The sequence below is a fragment of the Argiope bruennichi genome, chromosome X1, assembly GCF_947563725.1.
Source record: "Argiope bruennichi chromosome X1, qqArgBrue1.1, whole genome shotgun sequence".
NCBI lineage: Eukaryota > Metazoa > Arthropoda > Arachnida > Araneae > Araneidae > Argiope > Argiope bruennichi.
In genome coordinates this window covers 73,814,005-73,834,922 of record NC_079162.1, presented here as the reverse complement: position 1 = coordinate 73,834,922, position 20,918 = coordinate 73,814,005, and the positions used below count along the sequence as shown (strand labels likewise).

Genomic DNA, 20,918 nt, shown 5'->3' with positions numbered 1-20,918 from the left:
GTTTGGATTTAATATATAATGCCACCAATATAAATTGTTTATACATTGTATTCTAAAAGAAATGTTATGTGAATTGTAAAAATATACTTTTGAAATGACTGTAATTGATTTTTAAAAAATAAAGTGCCTGTGTCAATATAGAATACTTACAAAATCTTTATTTTTTTTATATCCACATTTAGCACTTAGTTGTAAATGCATCTTGGATAACAATAGAGGTAATATACATGTGGTGTAGGAATGATTGCACACAGACTAGATGACACTGTACCTAGCTACAGTCAACACTTGCATTTTTTACTTGACTGCAACATAAGCGATGATCACGGAAGTCACCCCAGCCTCCGTTACCCTTTGGTGCTTTGAATGGCTTCCTAAAACTTTGGTGAACAGTTAATGTTTCTGGGAATAGATGATTGCTCGATGAACTTAAAACTCTCATGACTTTGTGCACAACACGATCACTACTACAGTCTTTACCTCTGTGGTGAACTCCACTAAAAATGAAAAATTGGTATTTTATAATAATCATATATTACAAATCAAGTACAATTTTACAAATATTCTTTACATTAAGTAGATATTTTACTAGTTTCCTTCAGCAACACTAGTTTCATGCATCCTATTAATTATTATAATTATATTAACAAAATTAGCAAGCTATTTAGAAAAGTTGTTAGATTAATTCAAATTATGAATGTAAAATACAATAAATGAGATGATTGCTGAATATAATTACTATTTCTCAAAAATGGCATAAAATTGATGCTTCAAACAAACGATTATTATACGCCAAGTAAATTTTACAGTAAGAAACAATGAAATTCAGATGCATCCACACACAAATAATAAAAATAGATCCAAGTACATTGATTGTAAATTAACAGTTTGATAATAGGTAAATATGATGTTGACAAATTTGTAAATAAATGGAATTTATCAAATGCTGCTTCTTAAACAATGATTTGAGCTTCTTACACATTAATGAAAAAAATTTGAAATTTATTTTAATCTCAACAACAAAAAAAAAAAAAAAATGTTAAAAAATAAGGCATTACAAGAAATTAGAAAAAACAAAGATTCCATAATATCCCTATAACTCAAAAACCAGTATTACACAATATTTTAATCATGTACAATCAAAAACTTTTATACATTTATAAAAGAAGCATCGACGAAAAAATTATTTCATTTTTTTCTGGTTTAATCTTTAATTATTTGTTCCGTTCTATTTGTATTATTCCAAGTTTATTAAAAGATTGGAATAATACTGAATGACGTGATGTAAAGATGGAATAAAATCTTAAAAAATGGCATGGTAATAAGTTAAATTACATAAGTAATTCCACATAATACAATGGAAAGATTTTTCGTATTTTAAAATGCGTGAAAAAATTTAGCTGAAGGACAAATTTTTTAATAAATTAAAAATTATTCATAACTTAATTTCTTTAGTAAGAATTTATCCACACTTAATTATAAGTCAAAATCTAATTAATTTTCATAATTACCTAAAAATTTGTCTTTCTCAAATTAATTTTTGCAGAAACGGCTCATTGCACATTTAGCATTTCAAGTTACAGTAACCCCATGGTTACAATTTGTCAACAGCCATTGGGTATTAATCAGCCGTTTTCAGATTAAATTATCTGCATTCAATTTTGATTTTCATAATTGTGTCACTCGGAGTAATTATGGCAGATCTCAAGTGGTTTTAAATTGCGATGCAAATATTACCTATTTTGCTACCATCAATCTTTCATATGCTGATATAATATTCAGTAAGATCTCATATTCCACCTTTAAAATTCAATTGTACTGAAATGAGCATATTCTTAGTGGACATAATACTAGTCTTCTCAAAATGAATTTTGGGTGATATCTGTCATTATTATTCTAAACTCCTTTTAATTAGAAGTTAGACAATATTTAATATTGGGATTTGCTTTCTTATGAATAACATATACCAAACAGCTTTAAATTCAGATCTTCAGCATACAAAGCATAGTTTAAATTAGAAACATTTGTCAACAGTCAAACACTTACCATTCTCCAATATGAAAAACGCGAGGAGCAATGGCTACCATGGCAGTTAATGGGGCTGGTATGCAAGTCGCACTCACATGCTGTAGCGACCAATCCCAGTTATAGTCATCAAAGGAACAAAATGCCTATTTATAGAAAATATTTTATTCACGAAATTTTGATTACTGAAGTAAAAAAATTATTTCAAATCATCAAACTTCATACTGAATCTAAAACAAATTCTAAAATTAAATAAATGTTGAAAAGGAGAAGAAATTCAAAATATTCATAATACAATTTATTAAATTCACCGAGCATAAACATTAGAATTAATGAACAAGGTGAAAGAATCAAAGACTGGTGATTCTAACAGATCGAAGACTTCTTTAACTTAGGCATACAGAAGCTTATTGAACGTTATGAAAATTTTTTTAACAAATATGAAAGCTATGCAAAAAAAAAAAAAAAAAAGAGAGAGAGAGAGAGAAAATTTTAAGGAATTAAATAAAAAAAGTTTGACGATACAAATTGTGATTGTTAATGTTTTATAAGAAATCGGACCTTATTTTCCGAATAACCCTTGTATATGAACAATTAACAGCTATGTAAATCTATGAGTATTACAACTTAATCATACTTGCATGCTGCATCTAACCCATTTATTTTATTAGAATTTTATTATTAGAATTTTCAATATTTTGGAACTCAATTTTTTTATTATGGAAATTTAAATTAATAATTCTACAACCAAGCATTGCTCTTTTATTATTTACTTTAAAAAATAATTCTCAAAATTTTACTAATCGAATTTTGTTCTCATTGAAAATTTTAATATTTAATTCAAGAATCCTAAAAAATATAAATTATTTTACTTTCCAAAACAAAGAGTTTCTATAATTGTAGCACAATTTTTTAAATTACATTCACCTTGATCCATTGAGAGAAATACATACTTTAAAATAAGAATGCAATATGACCTAGAAACACAAAGTGCTTAATTTTGATCAGATTCTTTTGTAAAGACCCTGAATTTTTTTTAACTGAAAACATAACATTTTCATGATACATGAAAAATAGAAGTGACTACTGAAATTATAGGAAGAATGCAATGTTTACATTATTGTAAGGTTCACTTTGTGTATCGATGAAAGAATTGTAATCGTTTAGCTTATGTTAACTTGTGAAAACGAATGTTGGCAACAGATGTTTGGTTGTCGATGTTCGCCATGGTTGTAACCTACGCATATGCTTTACCACAATAATAGATTTTTATTTTTCTAATTAAGAACTCTTTCTTAACATTTAAATTTCAAGAGGCTAATTATAAATCAGCCTTATATGGCGCAGCCGGAATCTAATGGACTTGCAAAAGGAATTTCAAATAATATTTTATAAAAAAACATCGCACTAGTTAAGCCTTCTTTGGAACTTTCAGAATCCTCGCCAAGGAATGATAATCTCGCCAAGATTGTTTCTGCCTGAACGTATTCCAAAAATCGCCCACGCATAGTAAGTGAAGTTTATGAGATACTTTATATACTTACGTTTTACTTGTGATAAAACTTTGTACAAATCAGTGCGAGTATTCTAACGAATGTTGAATATTGATTTCGCATTACCTTCAAAAAAATTATTCTGTTTGCAAAATTTATTGCTTGCTTTTTAAACAAGAACATCGCCAAGCAATCTTCGCTTTATTAACAAGAACATCGCCAAGCAGTCTTCGCTTTTTAAACAAGAACGTCGCCAAGCAATCTTCGCTTTTTAAACAAGAACGTCGCCAAGCAATCTTCGCTAATTTATTTCGTTCGTCAAGAACAGTGAACAGAAATAAAAAAAAATGTCAACAAAAGAGGATATCATTTTTAATTCTTTAGACTCGCAACCGCTACAAACTTTAACGATAGTTCAACTGAAAAAAGAATTACGTTTCAGAAATCTTTCGCTAACTGGAAATAAGAATGAACTAATTTTGCGTATTGTAGAGGATAATAATAAAAGAAATAGTGAAGGAACTTTGGAAGAATTAAATGTTCTTCGAGTGCAGAATCTTAATAACGCTGAGGAGGCAATTTCTGATAATGCACATTTATTGACAGAGATTGAATCTCTGCGAAAACAAGTAGAACTTTTAAGTAATTCTTCTACACAATCACCACTTCCTATGCCTCCGCCTTCTCAAATAGATCCGAATATCGCAGCTATTCTTTCTACATTAATGGAAACGCAAAAACAATTTTTAGAAAGACAAGTAAATCCAAATGTGATTCAAATCACATCTACAAATGACATTGCAAATTCAATCCAAATATTTAAAGGTGATATAATTGAAAATGCACTTGAATGGTTAAAGGAAGTTGAAAGAATTTCAACTTTAGCTAACTGGTCCGACGAATTAAAATTAACTAATGCTATTTCTCGCCTCTCAGGATCTGCAAAAAATTGGCAATTAACTACAGGAAAAAATTTTAATGATTGGATTACTTGGAAAAATGCTCTCGCCTCAAGATTTAAAAGGCGTATTACAATGCAAGAATTTTTGGCTCACCAAAGTGAACGAAAGTTGAGGCATAATGAAAGTTTAGTAGATTATATTTATTCAAAAGACGCTCTTTTGGAAAAAGCTCCCTTCACCATTCCCCAACCTGACCGTATTTCTATGATCATAGGTGATATTACCGAGGAAAAATGGCAAATTGCATTAGCTACTCAAAATACGAATACTGTTGAAGAATTAATTGACAGAGCAACTGCACTTGATGCTATTCGCAGTGCAAAACAAGAGCATAAGAAACATTCTCCGAAATCTCAAATTCGATCTTCTTATACACATGATGAACAACGTCGTAAATACAATCCAGTAACTGACGATGTTCGTGATATTACTTGTTGGAGATGTGGAAACAAAGGCCATGCATCTTTTATGTGCAGTTTACCACCTCCTCCACGTGGTTCAACCATAGCTCAACCAAGAAACACGTCACGACAAAATCAATATACCAACAGTCAAACTAATGTCCAAATCCCATCTTCTAGCAGTTCAACTAGTTCTGATAATAACACAGTAGTCAAAACTATAAGTTTGAACTCTTCAAATTCCCGCCGCAACAACAACAACAATCGCAACTCGACATCCGGAAGATCTACAACCGCAAATAGTGCAAATAATAATTCCATAAATTGTATTAGAACTGAAACTAACAGACGTGCCTTAATACCTGTTATTATCAACAATGATACAGAAATTCAAGCCCTCTGTGATCCATGTGCAGATATCACAGTCATTCAACAATCTTGTGTTCCAAATGATATTGTTATTAACCCGTGGACTGATGGACAGTTCCAAGTTGTTGACCATGAAATAAAGCCAATAGGTTGGATTTCGTTAAACATAATTGTTGGTAATTTGGAACATATGATGCCTAAAATTGGAGTGTGCACCCAGCTTCCATTTAAGCTTATTTTAGGATTCGATTGGCAACAACAAGTTCAAGCTAGATGCAGTTACGACCCTAATGGCTCATTATGTATTTCTACTCCAACTTCATTTCATTTGTACGAATGTATTCATGCTTCGAAACCCAGCATCAACTGTGTCGCTCTTCATCCACCCTCACTACCATCATTAGATGATGTTACTTTGCCAGAAGCAACACCCAATATAATTTCATCCGAAACAAACCTTATCCCTAAATCCGCAGGACTCTCTACAACTCAACAAGCTCAACTTGATGCAGTAATTGGAAAATTTACTGATGTTTTTTATTCGAATGATGATAACATTGGACTATGTCCATATGTGGAATTCAAAATCGAATTGCAACATGAAAAGCCTATTAGATGTAGACCTTATAGACTTTCAGAGCCTGATCGCCAGTTTTTAAAAACGCAAATTGAAAAATGGTTAAAACAAGGAATTTGCCGTCATTCCAACTCACCGTACGCAGCACCAGCTTTCATTGTGGAGCAGCCCTTTCATGAAAGTACTCCTAGGCGAGTTGTGGTAGATTTCTCTCGCACTATTAATCCTATCACAAATATTGATCCGCATCCAATCGACCAAATGGAAGACGTTATTCAACGCATGGCAGGAAAGAGCTACAGTTCTAAAATGGATGTAAAATCTGCATTTCACTGCATTCCCATAAGAGACATTGACACCTACAAAACTGGATTTGTCACTCCTGACGGACATTATGAATTTCTTCGAATGCCTTTTGGTGTCACAAATGGCCCATCTACAATGACAAGAGCGATTAAATTAGCCTACAGTCATCTGGCACCCCACAATGTCAACACATACATTGATGATATATCAACTTCTCATGATGACTTCAATTATCATCTCAAAGTGATATATAAAATCTTTGAAGCAACTCAAAAAGCTGGCTTCAAGCTGACACGAGAAAAAACGCAATTAGCAGTATCAGAAATAACTCTTTTTGGTCGAATTATTTCTGAAGATGGTGTTCGTCCTGATCCTGAACGCATAGCAGCAATTGAACGTTACCTAACTCTCAAATCAATTCATGAAGTTCGTAGTTTCCTTGGATTTGCTAATCAGTTTCGAAAGTATATTCGTAACTATGCTGTTATTGCTAAACCTTTAACAAGCGTTTTAAAAGGTTTAGAAAAGAAGACCAACAATGCTCCCATAGTTTTAACAGAAGACCAACAGCGTACATTTGAATCTTTAAAAACTGCAATTACTACTGCTCCAATTCTTTCGTATTTCAAACAAGGATTACAAACCTTTGTAGAAACTGATGCATCTTATTCTGGACTAGGAGCAGTTTTATCTCAAGAACAGAATGGAAAGCGTCGTGTCATTGAATATGCTTCACGTACCTTAAAAGATGCTGAAACACGCTACCACAGTAATGAACTGGAATGTACTGCTGTACATTGGGCCCTAACTGAAAAATTTCGACTCTATCTTCTAGGTCACAAGTTTCAACTCATCACAGACAACTATACAACCGCTTATGTAGTTGCAAAATCTGCAATTAATCGAAAATTTGCACGATATTTAGTGGATTTGGCTCAATTTGATTTCACAACTGAGCACCGACCCGGAAAGCAAAATGTCATCGCTGATCACCTTTCACGTTTTCCAACACCACCTGTTTGTTTAACAGTTACTGCAAGTTATGAATCAGACATTTGTGTGAAACAGAAAAGAGATGACTTTTGTCAGTATATTTTTCGCTTACTCAGAGAAAAAAATCCAAACAAAAGGACAATGTCAATCATATGCAATTACAATATCGATAACAACACTCTTGTGCGAGTTAAAGATAATAATTCGAAATCTGTAGTAGTGATTCCAAAGTCAATGAGAGAGAAAACTCTGATCGCTTGTCACGATGATGTTGGACATATGGACGCAAAAAAAACTCTTCACAATTTGCAATTACGTTATTGGTGGCCAAATATGCGCAAGGACTGTAAAGCATATGTTCGAAGCTGTCATAAATGCCAAATTGTCAACCGACGTACTGCTAATGCCTATGGTCTTTTGCAGCAATTGCCGATTCCATCCACACCTTGGGAAATTGTATCTGCTGACCACATAATCTGTTTGCCAGAAACAAGAAATGGAAATACAAATATGCTTGTCCAAATTGACCACGCCACACGCTATGTAATTGCAACACCTTCTGCATCTCTTGCCGCTCATACAGTGACTGATGCTCTGTATCATAATATAATACTTAGATATGGACCACCAAATATGTATTTATCAGATGGAGGAACAGCATTTACCGCACGTCACACTCAGCGGTTTCTTCAAAAATATGGAATCATACAATCAACGACACCACCTTATTCACCACAAGCTAATAGTATCGTTGAACGAGCCAACGGCATCATTGTGTCCTCTTTGAAAAAAAAATGATTGACAAAAACCCGAATAAATGGGACGAATTACTTCCAAATGCCTTACTCGCAATTAACACCACAAAACAAAATTCTACTAAGAAATCGCCATTTTATTTACTTCATGGATATGAGCCACGCCTTCCACGGGAACTTCACATTGGTAGCTTTATAGATGACAAGCCACGTGAAGACCAACTAGACCTTTTAACTTTGGCCAGGGCCGAAGCAGCAAATAGTGTGTATGAAACACATTTGGAGAACAAGAAACGATTTGATCTCCATCGCAGATCCCATTCCTTCAAGGCAGGAGATCTCGTATTGTACGACTGGCCGAAAAAAGGAGATCACAAACTTTCTCCTATTTTCAAAGGACCATTTGTGATTATACGTCCAGTCGGGGCCGTGTGCTACGAGATCAAGTCTACAACACAGCAGAACAAATTTATCAAGGTTGTTCACGTACAACATCTTCGCCCTTACTTTAAACGAAATTCACCAACCATCGAGGAAAACAGCACAGACAAAGAGAATGAGAGCCACTGAGCCATCATCAAAAAGATATTAACTGGTCTGTGTTCCCCAGAGACTTGAACTATGATTTCATCAAAAACTTTGTTTCTTTTATTTTTACGCTTCAATTTAAAATTTCTTCTGTCTGTCTAAATTTTATATTGAGCGGGGCCGAATGTAAGGTTCACTTTGTGTATCGATGAAAGAATTGTAATCGTTTAGCTTATGTTAACTTGTGAAAACGAATGTTGGCAACAGATGTTTGGTTGTCGATGTTCGCCATGGTTGTAACCTACGCATATGCTTTACCACAATAATAGATTTTTATTTTTCTAATTAAGAACTCTTTCTTAACATTTAAATTTCAAGAGGCTAATTATAAATCAGCCTTATATTATTCTCTTCTACTGGAAAATGAAGACAAATGTTTTTCTGTGCCTCTCTAAATAATAGACACGCCAATTTATACAGGATGGAGGGAAAAAAAAAAAAACTGAAATTTATTACTCAGACATACATTAATTTTAAAATAATTTCTAAAAAGTTATGTCGTATAAAAATTACATACCTTGGCACATTTTTTAATTTGATCCCACAAAGTTCTATTAACAACCATTCCCATATTGTGTTTGCTAGATAGCCACTTAACGATTTCAATCTGCAATATAAAAATTTAAATAAAAAATTCATAGGTACCTTTAAAAACAAAAATAAAAAATAGTAGTTACAAAAATGTATAATTTAATTATCCACCGTTTTTAGACGAATACATTGTAACCTTGCATATTAGTAAAAAACCAATACGGAAAAAACTTTCAATCCAATTCCATTAATTCAAGGCAGCTGTTGTTCAAAATATAAAATCACAATAGTCATCAAAAGTAAAATAATAATTTTAATGTTATTTAAAAAAGCCTTTTGTTAATTTCAATTAATTATGGAATTTCTTGTTTGATGGCACAGGAACTTCATTATACCTTATATAGATTTTTCACAAATTTTTCAGGATTATTAACTCTACAGGAATTCTTCAGGATTATTAATTATCTTTGGAAAATACCTTTTAATATTATATTTCGATCCTTTATAATTATATCATGTATAAATCCAGACATTAAATATATATCAGAAGTCCAGAAGCATATTTTTGAGATCTAATTTCAAAATTCTGACGTTTTTATTTCTCAAATTTTATTAAGACTCTTCAGAAATATTTATATCTTAAACCTCAGCATCTAAATTTTAATTACTTTTGAGCTAAGAATGCCAAAAGTGATTTCAATATGTTATGAATTGAACAACTTAACAAGAAAATATATTTCATCGTTAAAAATTAATGAAATCAAAGTTTGAAAACATGCATATCCAAACTTGAAAACATGCATATCCAAACTTGAAAACATGCATATCCAAACTTGAAAGCATGCTTCACACTTGAAAAAAAATGGTTAAAATATATCTCATACATCATAATTTTTTTTGCATATATAAGGTAAAATGCATTTATAAAGTGCAATACAATAACAGGCAGATTTAAAAATGAGATACAAATTTATTCACAGTACCATGGATCAAATATAAAATAAATGACAAAATATGTAATTCGTCTGCAAAGTTACAAGGTAGCATGCACATAAATTGTAATGAATGTAAATGACAAAAAATGTCCAGTTACTCGAAAACTGTCATCTTCCTGTACCTGTGCTATTTTCTCTTATATGCACTTTTTCACCTCTGCTTTTATTTACATACTTTACTAAAATTTAATTTCTCATACTCTCATAGCATGAGTAGAAAGAATTGAATTTCTATGTTTGATAGCAAAAGGACCTAATATGCATGGCGATTACTTCGTAACCAACCCTTTTACAATGAATGTTCATTGTTTATCTATCCCTTATTGCTGATATATTACTTATTATCAGTGTAAATAGTGATGTATTTTCTTAGGATCATTAGGATTTTCTTCGTGTAATTCACCACTTCTATAGCAACAAAACAGTTTATATTGTTTTACATTATATAACCCAGCAATAGTCCCAAAATCCTACAGGATCGAATTTCAAACTCGGATATTCTACATACTTTTGCAAGTTATTCTATATAATGCAATTACATTTACAATATAAACTTACTAACTGTCATAAATTTTACAAAAAGTTACAACTCATTTCATAGCCATTTGCTCACATTCTCAAAATGACATTGGAAGATAAGCTTCCCACAAGAATTTATATATAACTTAATAGTTTTATAATAGGTGAGATTTTTACCTTTTTTGTAAAGGCAGCATAGTTATATGATTTAACATAGGTCCCCAGACATAAAATATTGCATTGTGGGCACTTTCTAAAAGAAAAAAAAGAAGAAAAGAAACAATGAATTACAAGCAAGAAACATGTATTTATTTTATCTTTGATCAAAGCATCATTATTTAATATCTAAAATAAAGAAAAAAGATGCTTCAATATACTACACACAAAAAAAAAATCGTTCTAAAAGTCGGTAGTAAACAGATTTAATGCAACTTTTAGAAACAAACAGCACACGTTTTTTCGACATAATCTCGCCCTGCCTGCATTATGTATCATTTGAAATGTCAGCAATTTACTAAAAAGATATAAAAGTAATTGATAATTATTTTAATAGCGAATGATATTTGATCAAATTGCTAAATCCAATTGAAAATGAATAACAAACTTCGACTTTTATGCAAAAAATAAGAAAAAGATAATTTTACAAACAATATATTTAATGATAAGAAAAATTTCACTCATAAAAGTACCTGAAATCTGCTTATTATATTATGTGACAAAGAGTTTCATATATTATAGAAAAATGATATTTATTAAAAGTGATTATAATAAATGTGACACTTTTATATATTTAGTTATTTTTCTAAAATTAATGCAACAATGGTGTATGGGAAATCAAGTGTAAATTAAAGTCCCATACGTTATTTTAAGATTCTCCATCATCCTAAGGATATAAAGGAAATCGGGTGCGACATAATGGTCCTCTTCAAGCAGTAATACAGGTCCTATATGATTTTTGGTAATATGCAACCCATCCATAAGATGATTTACCTACAGAAACAGATGAAATCATTTCAACCAACAACTAACGGATAAATAAATCTGGTAATTTAAAGTTTAAAAAAAAGTAAAGAAAGCAAATTTGAGGTAAAGGCATTCCATTATTTAAAATTACGCTCTATTCAAAAGATAATCGATGTTATTACAATTGATTCGAATAAATAAATTAAAAATAAAAACACATTTAAAAAATTAGGAAGCCCTTTTTCACTTATTCAAAAAGCTTCATAAAAAATTAACTCGGCATGGAAGCACTCACTTATATCAAAGAAAGAAAACATGCAAGCTGCATAATATAAAAATACTTTTAGCCTTTTTAATTTGACATTTTTCCAAAAAATCTAAAATTAAAAATATGATTAGAGTTCTTTTCTTAAAACTAAAAAAGAATGCTGCATCCTAAGAAATTGGAAAAATCTTTAAATCTCTTTCTATAACAGATTTCAAAACTGAATACTCAGTGTCTTATTTAAAATTTTGGAAAATCAAAACGGCTTGGAGATTTAGGATATGTCTTATGAATTCTATAAGTCTTTGTAAATATATCCTATACAAGAATAAAAATTCATATGAAGAAATTGTCATTTAAATCTGCTTTACATAAAGATGCTTTCAGATTCCTATGAACCTTGGTAATTGTTTTTAATGATTATTACAAAATTAATTTCATTTCATAAATACAAATATATTTTGAATGCACAAGGGAGAAAAGATTTACATATTTGAGAAAAGGTAAAGATTTCTTGCATTAAATTGTTTTCAGATAATTAATATTAAAAAACAATTCAATAATTCATTAAGCTGATTACTTGAGAATTTTAATCTGATTTAAGAAGACAAACAACAAATCATGCAATATTTTGAATTTCATTTCCAGCAACACAGATTTTCTTGCACGATACAAGGGAAGGGGGGTACTAACGAATTCAAATCTTGAAATCAAATCTTGAAAGAACTATTTTTTAATATATTATTTTACTGGATTACTAACAAAAAAATGCTATAGTACAATACAACTACAACATATGACATCTACACTATTTCACAAAATGGAAATAAATGTTGTAACAAACTATATATATCAAACTACATTTTATTTAATAAGATTTACTATATTCAAATGCTATTTGCATAGTAAACAACGTAAAGGGAGAAAATTACCTTCCACCACCAGTGGTGTTTGGTTTGAGTAAATTTAGCTTCTCTATAATGCCCATAGAGATCAGGAAACTTAGCATTATTGCACCCTTTCTTCAGTGCTCTAAAAAAAATTTCTTTTCAGTATAATTTTAGTAATAAGTCACATAAAATACCAAATTTACATACATTCTGCATTCTATCAACTTTTCAAATATTATATCTACATGGTTTAACATATACTATAATGGCATAATGAGCAAAAAAATTTTTAAGAAATCTCAAATAGGCATACGTACAAGTGAAATTATATTGATAACTATGAGAAAAAAGCTGAATTTATTTAAATTTTTTTTCAAAAGCATTTACCATTAGAAAATTGGCCATTCAAGAAGAAATGTTCAGAGAGTTCAACTACTTTTATATACATATCCAGAAAAAACAAAAGACAAAAAAGTACCCAATAGAAAGAATTAGATATGCTTCCAATAACTCTATATACATATACAACAGGAGATTTTTATATAGAAAATAGTTATTTCAGAAAAAAGATTAATTACATAGTTCCAATAATTTATTTGGAAAACTTAGGGGAGAATGAAATTAAAATTTTAATAAAGAACTCTTGAAAATAAACCAACTTAGTCACTAATTTAAAATAAAACAGTGAACATATAAACTAAGTTATTATATTAATTTAAAAAATTGCCAACAAATAAAATTATGAAAATTAAAATATTAAAAACACTTATTGTTTTCATAGTAATCTTGTTACTAAGGTACAAAGCTCATTTTAATAAATAATACCTCAAAATTGGCTCTTTTTTAAGAGAACCTTTTTAAAATTACTCTTTTATTGGTTATATTAAAAAAACTTTATATATGATACTAGAGATTATTTACTTCAAAAAATCGAAATCTTGACTCGAAAATATAAGTTACAAGTTGGATATGTCCCAAGATATCAAAAATAAAGATTATCACGTTGGATAAAAACTCTTCTCAAAGCACTAGTTTTATAAAATAATTGTACCAGTGCTCTATTAACAATAAGAATTACTTCAAATGAAAAACTTTAGCTAAAACAAATGAGTATGTGTGTTTACAAAGCAGACCACTGAAACTTGATTTACGAAACTGGAAACAGATCTATTACAGAAGATGGTGCAGTGTATCCTCAAACATTTTCTCCAAATTTTGGCGATAGCTTCAAGACTGCGATAATAATCACATTTTAAAAATAAAAAATTACTTTTTACATGTGAAACTAATCTCTAGATCTACATTTTGACACATTTCAAAATATAATTTGCACCAGTTCTTTTAAATAATATTCAAACCCATTTAAACATTTCATCAAACTGCTTTATTCACCTTACTTCCCAGTCAGTGTGTAAACAGTCATAATGTTCTATATAAATTAAAAAAAAAAAAAAAGAAAATGGAAAGAACACACTATTACTTTATATTATGTCAATAAACATTAGAAAGGAGATAAATAACATTGCCTTCAACATTTGGTAGCGGAACTTGGTGGTCATAGATTACGACAATATTGTTCACTAAAGAAACAACTAATGCAGATCTGATCTCCATAAAAGGAATAAGGCAGGTAGATAGTGGCCCAGTTCAATTATATTAACATCCCACTTTAAAACAACACTATGGTTAGTTTGGAATGGATCCTGCAATTCTGAACCATGGTCAGCTGACAAGGATGACACCCGAGCTGGGAAAAAATCTACCTATTTCAACGGTTTTCACAATATGACTTCCAAAAAATTTCTGTAAATCTCAACCTTAACCTGCTTATTCAAAAATTGCATCATATTTATATATTATATATATATTTGTGAGAAATAAGCAAGCAAGTGGTTCTTTAGTACACAGTTTCTTTTTAATGATTAAGAAAAAGATTTAATTATTAGATGTTTTTTAAAGTTATTTGTCAAATTTCTAATGAGTGACAGTTTCTAAATTGACACACACAGCAAGACAGAGGGTTTAACAAAAGACTGTGGAAATGCATTCATGACTTATATAATTTTATAAGGGAATTTTTCAAATTATATCCAAGCAATTAATTATTTTAGGTGCACGTATTTCACATGGTACATAAGTTAAACACTGAAAAGCCTGATGCCAATGCAACTCAAGAATTAAAATACTAATTTATGTTTGAATTTATGTGGTTAGATAGTAATTTCAAGAATGCAGATAAATTGAATTTCTTAGATATATATGTAAAACATTTTTTTTATTTTAAGGAAAAACAGTCATGGAGTTCTTTAACAATACCTTTTATTCTTCAAGACATTATGGAAAGAATTCAATTTTTATACATTATTAAGATTACTTTGTAAGAAACATAGGCAACAGGTACAGTCAGAAGAAGACAGGAAGCAGGGGGGGAAAAAAAGGCAGCGAGAAAGTAATTTGAACTTGTACACTTTAAGAACAGAATTTTGTAAAGAAAGCATTTTTCGTTTTCAGAATATGGACATAACAGTGTGAAAATAACAGCCCAAATAACTCAGATGTTAAAGTGAAGCCTGAATTTAAGTGATTAGTAAATAATTATTTTAAAACGAAAATAAAGGAAAATTATTACATGCTTATTATATACATGCTTATAAAACCTTGCATCATGTTTTGTGAACATAAAATCTAAAATAAATTTGACTGGATTCAAATCAGCAAGGGATATGCTGCTAGGAAGACAAAAGTCTCAAAAAGATTCTTAGATGAGTCATCCAGCTCAAAGGGGAAAGAAGAGGAAGAGATTCGTAAATTCCATTTCGCTAAAATTCTAAATATTTTACATACAAAAATTATTCAAACTGGGTATATTACCTAATAAAAATGAACAACTTTGGTAATGACAGTCCTAATTTAGAGTTAATATTTATTAATTCATCCTATAGATCAAAACACCATAGGTTTAAAATTGTTGTTCTACATTCATTGAATGTATAGCGAGCTCGAGGTAGAATGAAGGCTTGTGGGTTTGAGATTCATGCAAGAAAGATCTGTCACATATGCAAGAAGTATACCAATATTTAACCTGGAAAAGGAATCAGCCTTTGTATTTCCATTTGCTGACAGAAGATTTTTTTATCGTAGATTCAGAGTTAGTGTGTTCAGTACAATCTTAATTTGCTCCTTATAATTTAAATACCTGATATTTCATCTATCAAATACACATGAAAAAAAGGCTTTTTTTTATGTTTATGTAGTTTTACATATATTGCGAGTAAAAAATTCGGCTATCAAAATTTGTTATTTTTTATATGTAAAAGTTTTTTATAAGCTGACACATTTTTAATACAACAAATAATTTGCAATATTACTGACCTGAACAATAAAAGGTTATAAATAATTAAATAAAGGAAAGCAACAAATTTATCAACATAGTCACAAATAGAACACACACAACCCAAATGTTTTGATAACACAAATAAATATGATGAATATAAAGCTGAAATATGGTTGTATTATATGAATCACTTTGAGCCTCTCAACGTTAAATTTAATATCACATCATGCTGGTAAAAATAAAATCGGAATATAGCAAAGTATCTGTGCTTATAATTCTAAAATAAATAATTGATCTAACACAACTTTCAAAAAATAAGCCCAAGAAACAAAAATAAAGCTTATCTTACTCTTCTTTTTTCATGTTCCTCGGACAATCTTTAGGGTCATGTCCAGGAAATTCATTTGGATGTAGCTGAATAGAATATGGATAGAAAATTTGCATGACCTATAAGTACAGAAATATGATTATCAAGAAAGAATTCAATTATTTTAAGTTAAAGAAAGCTGTAAAGCATTTGTTAGCAGTATGTTTTAAAGCCTAAGCTGTCAATATTTCTAATGAATTTATTTTAATAAATTCAACAACCAAGAATTATACTTTTGGTAAGAAAAATAAGTGCACAGATGAACAGCAAAACTCTTGTTTAGGAATGAGTGCAACTAGATAAATGCAGAACAAACCTACATTAAGAGTCTCATTTTTGTCATTAAAGAATGGCAGAGATAAAATATAGTATGGTAAAAAATTACTGAAGCAGAAAAATAAAGAACTTACTAAGATTTTTCAAACTTCCATTTTGATACCTTCTTTTTACCTAATCATGAAAACGGATTTTAGTTTATCATAATGCAAACAATTTAATGTCTTGTTTTGCACATTCAGAATCCAATGCCTCAGAGTCATTAAGAGTCAGAGTCATTTAATCTATCAATTCTTTTTAAAAACTATCATAAGGATTATTTATGATAAAAGCTTCAATTTTCTAAAAAATGATAGAAATATTGAACTGAGAAAATGACAGTAATATATTTTAAGTTTCTTCTGAATAATCCAAGTTTTTCCATTTTAAGATATTGCCTCTTAAAGCAATAAAACAATGCTTTTATTTTTGAGACTCAGTTTTTTTAATGTGATAACAGTATAAAATCTCATTAGTAAAATAATTTTTTTAAAATTTAAGTAAATTAATTAACCACCAGATAAATGTAAATACAAATTCATATGCAGTGTATAGACTTCTAGGTACTACACTCACTAAAAAGGAACAAATATTTCTTTATACACTCAAACCTCAATATTATTTAAAAAGCAGTTGTTCACACTGATGTGTAAAATATCAGATAAGTAGTATTGTATCAACAGTTAACATAAAATGTATCAAGAAAGTCATCATAAGCCTCAATATTCATAAGAAAGTCTTCAAAAATTGCTACATAAAGGCTCAAGGGTGGCAAAAAAATAATCAGACTCTTAAATCAAATCATGGATACACAAGAACTCTCTGAAAGTTTACCATAACATTCAAAGTAATTTTAATCAATGCAACACTTGTGTATGTGAAAAAAAGAGCAATTTATAGAAGTGTTTTTTTTTTATATATATCTATAAGAAAATGATATCACAGGGTGCACAGTCAGAAATTGCTACAAAAATTAAACACTTTTTACATACATGCATACATAAAAACCCTTGCTTTTTTTTAAGCTCAGGATATTTTCTGTCTTACAATAATGCATTTTTAATGAAATTATATACATGTAATCATATCTCTTAATTTAAATCCTAATTAATTTCCTAATCCATCTTAAATTACCTCATGTTATTCTATTCTAAAATTTTCACTTGTATTTCAATCCAATTTTTTAAAATTTAGTTATTTATAATGTGCACTGTAAAAAAACTACCAAGTTGATAAATCAGACACCACGAGAGAAGGGATAAAATTCCTCATTACCTACACATTCACCTAACACTTCCATTCACTACGTCTGTATGTGTTAAGAAATCCTTATCAGAATCTCATAGTAAAATCACTGAAGGGAAAATTTCTGTCACTTTCTTGCTGTGTCTTGGCACAGACAAACACATCATCATAATGTTTCTCCCCTGTACAAATTACGGTTACCAAGGTAAAATAAATATAAGTTTCTCCTTTTTGGCCCCACATTAGCAAAATTATGTTTACATATTTTAATTTTAAATACGAATTTCCCAAAAATAATTATGATATTTATTTCTATAACTACACAACATGATGGATATCTTTTTGGTTTTGACAAAAAATAAATAAAAATGAAGCCTATTGTCTTTACCAAAAATTTAAATCAATTTTTATAAGATTAACAATAACAATCTGTAACCCTTTTTAACGTTTCTTAAGAATTAACGAATTACAAGTTAATTTGGATGGATACATCATTTAGGAAAATGTTGACACAGATCTGAAAGCATAACATGATCACAAATTTTTGTGCTTGATTTTTATATAAGCAACTATAAATAAGATTTGGCATGGTCAGGATGGAAACTGTCAATTTTTTCATGCACTGATTCACCATATTTAGCAAGCGAGAAAATCTTAATTGAAGCCTCAATTAGCTGAATGAAAATGGTTTAACAATTCAAGATCTTAATAAATTTTGGAAGCAAATTCATGAAACTAAAAAGACGCCAACTCTGTAGTTAAAAGGAGAATTAAAAAAAAATTTTTTTAGATGTCAATAGTCCCATTTTTAAAAAGCATTTTTTGAAGTGAATGGAAGACAATATATCTCATTACCTCAATATTTAACCACACTCATCAAGTGTAAAATCTTATTCAATTAACTGCTTCTTAAAAGCTTTTAAGCTCAAAGCAGGTATTTTTATTTTAATCACAACATTATCAGTGATAAAATAACATGACTCGAAAATTCCACAAAGCAATGATACTGTCTTTAATTTTATTATAACAAAAATCATTGTTGCACACTGTATCCAAAACTTTCTGGGGGATATTTGACTGGGGAAAAAAATCTATAAGAGTTACAAAAAGAGAAAAAACCCAAAAAGTTTTAAAAAAAACAATAAAACTGTGAAAGAAAAAATTTATCTAAAAGTTTTCTCTTTTTTGAAAAATTTTAATTCTAGAGCTAGTAATATATAAACATTATATATAAAATTGGATACAACTTATCCAAGATATAAAAGTTTCTGAACGGATGGGACCATTTTAAATGCACACTGCAAAAGAAATTGGCGTCCTTGAAAATTTACAACTTCAAGTTATAATTTCATTATATTGGTTTTTAAATAATTGACAAAGATAATTAATTATGCACTACAATGAGTTACTATTCAATATAGTAGATCATTCAAGGGATCACTCTAAAACGGCATGTTAACAAAAGCAATGATCAAATGTATAACAAAGAGACTTCAATGCAATAAGAATGAAAGGTGTCATACATGCCTTTCGTAACTGCTTTAAGAGTACCTTCTCTCACATTCATTATATTTATCTCTTTTGTGCATCAACTACATCCAGCTTTATTCTTATTTTTTGGCGATTAGACCAATCTATGTATTCTTCTTTAATAAACCATAAAAGGTAAAAAATACACTTACTAGGTATAACTAAAATCTAATCTAAATCAAAATCTAAAACCGCAAAAATTAAAAAAGTTTGGATGTTTTTAAAATAGTACCAAGTTTGGCAAAGTTCATATTTTGTATCCAGAATAACTATTCCAGTTTTTTAATATATGGGGATGCCCATTTATTAATAAAGAGATAGTGGATAAATGGTTTTGAAATGCTATCTTAATACAAATTGCTGATTAATATAAGATACAAACAGCAGACTTGTTTGAAGAGGAAATTAAAGATTTACAAAAATTAGATTGCAAAATCTAAGAATCCTACATTAATCTTCAAAGAAATCATAGCATGTACAATATGAATGCTGAAAGCTTCTATAAAGGATAATAAGCTAGTCTTTGAACAAAAATGGAATTTTTAATATGAGCCAAGATAATATAGATGGACAAAAAGTACCATAGCATTACTTGCAATTCATAAAGCGATTATTGTGAATAGAAACCAAAAGCATCTATGAACCAATAAATATAATCTTTACATGCACAGACGTAATGAAAAGTACATGTTGCACAAGGTGTAAATCTTAAATAACATTCAACATTAAAAAATTCCAAGCTAGTAATTTTATGCCTATAGATGTTGTTTAAGATATTTTCAAATGAAAGTTTATATTTTCAAGTCATAAATACTAAAAAAATCTAAAGATATTTCCTTTTAAATCTTAAATTATTAAAATTTGAATAGCATTAATAATAACTGCTAGTAAATTTGCATGCATCAAAATTATTTAAATAATCAAAAAAAAAAAAAAAAATGTCAACACTGAAAATTTTTAATATGTTGCAAAAGCTATGTTACATTATGTAATTGCTAGCTACACTATTTGGGAATAAATTTGATTCAATTTTTAGATTCATATCTAAAATTCATTTTAGATTCATTATTTGGTTTATTCCTTATGTTAATAACTTCATTTGAAAAGATTTCAATACCTCTGATCACTTATACCTAAAAAGATTTCAAAATTATTTTTAAACATTATGAACTTATATAATAATAAAAAATAATTTAACAGGAATGCTTTAGCATGAACTCTGTAATATAAAGAGTTGAAAAACCTTTTGGTTGTAAAAGAAAATTTTTGAAAAGCATAAATACCATCGTAAACCGAATGAAATCAATTCACGAGATACCAATCTAAATGTGAATTATCTTACACTATTCCAGGATGTAATAATGCAAGAAACAAAAAGTTCACAACAAATTGCAATATTAAATAGACCAATGTATTTCAGATGCATCATGTGGGCAACAGTTGACTTTTCATGCTAATTAATCAAAACTGTAGATTTTCTTTATTTTGAGGTACA

General features: G+C 29.4%; 1 protein-coding gene across 4 annotated transcripts in view; it reads right to left on the bottom strand.

The window, feature by feature from the left end:
* Window positions 1-138: 138 nt before the first annotated feature.
* Window positions 139-20,918, bottom strand: part of LOC129958298 (alpha-1,6-mannosyl-glycoprotein 2-beta-N-acetylglucosaminyltransferase-like) — an 84,238-nt gene continuing 63,458 nt past the window's right edge. For all 4 annotated transcript variants that reach the window (XM_056070686.1, XM_056070685.1, XM_056070687.1 and 1 more), the window contains 7 exons: window positions 16,316-16,413; window positions 12,675-12,774; window positions 11,374-11,504; window positions 10,692-10,767; window positions 8,987-9,076; window positions 2,047-2,171; window positions 139-497 (listed from right to left, as the gene is read on the bottom strand). In XM_056070686.1, the coding sequence (XP_055926661.1) occupies window positions 272-497; window positions 2,047-2,171; window positions 8,987-9,076; window positions 10,692-10,767; window positions 11,374-11,504; window positions 12,675-12,774; window positions 16,316-16,413 (846 nt within the window). In that variant the 3' untranslated portion in view covers window positions 139-271. The remainder of the gene's footprint in view (window positions 498-2,046; window positions 2,172-8,986; window positions 9,077-10,691; window positions 10,768-11,373; window positions 11,505-12,674; window positions 12,775-16,315; window positions 16,414-20,918) is intronic.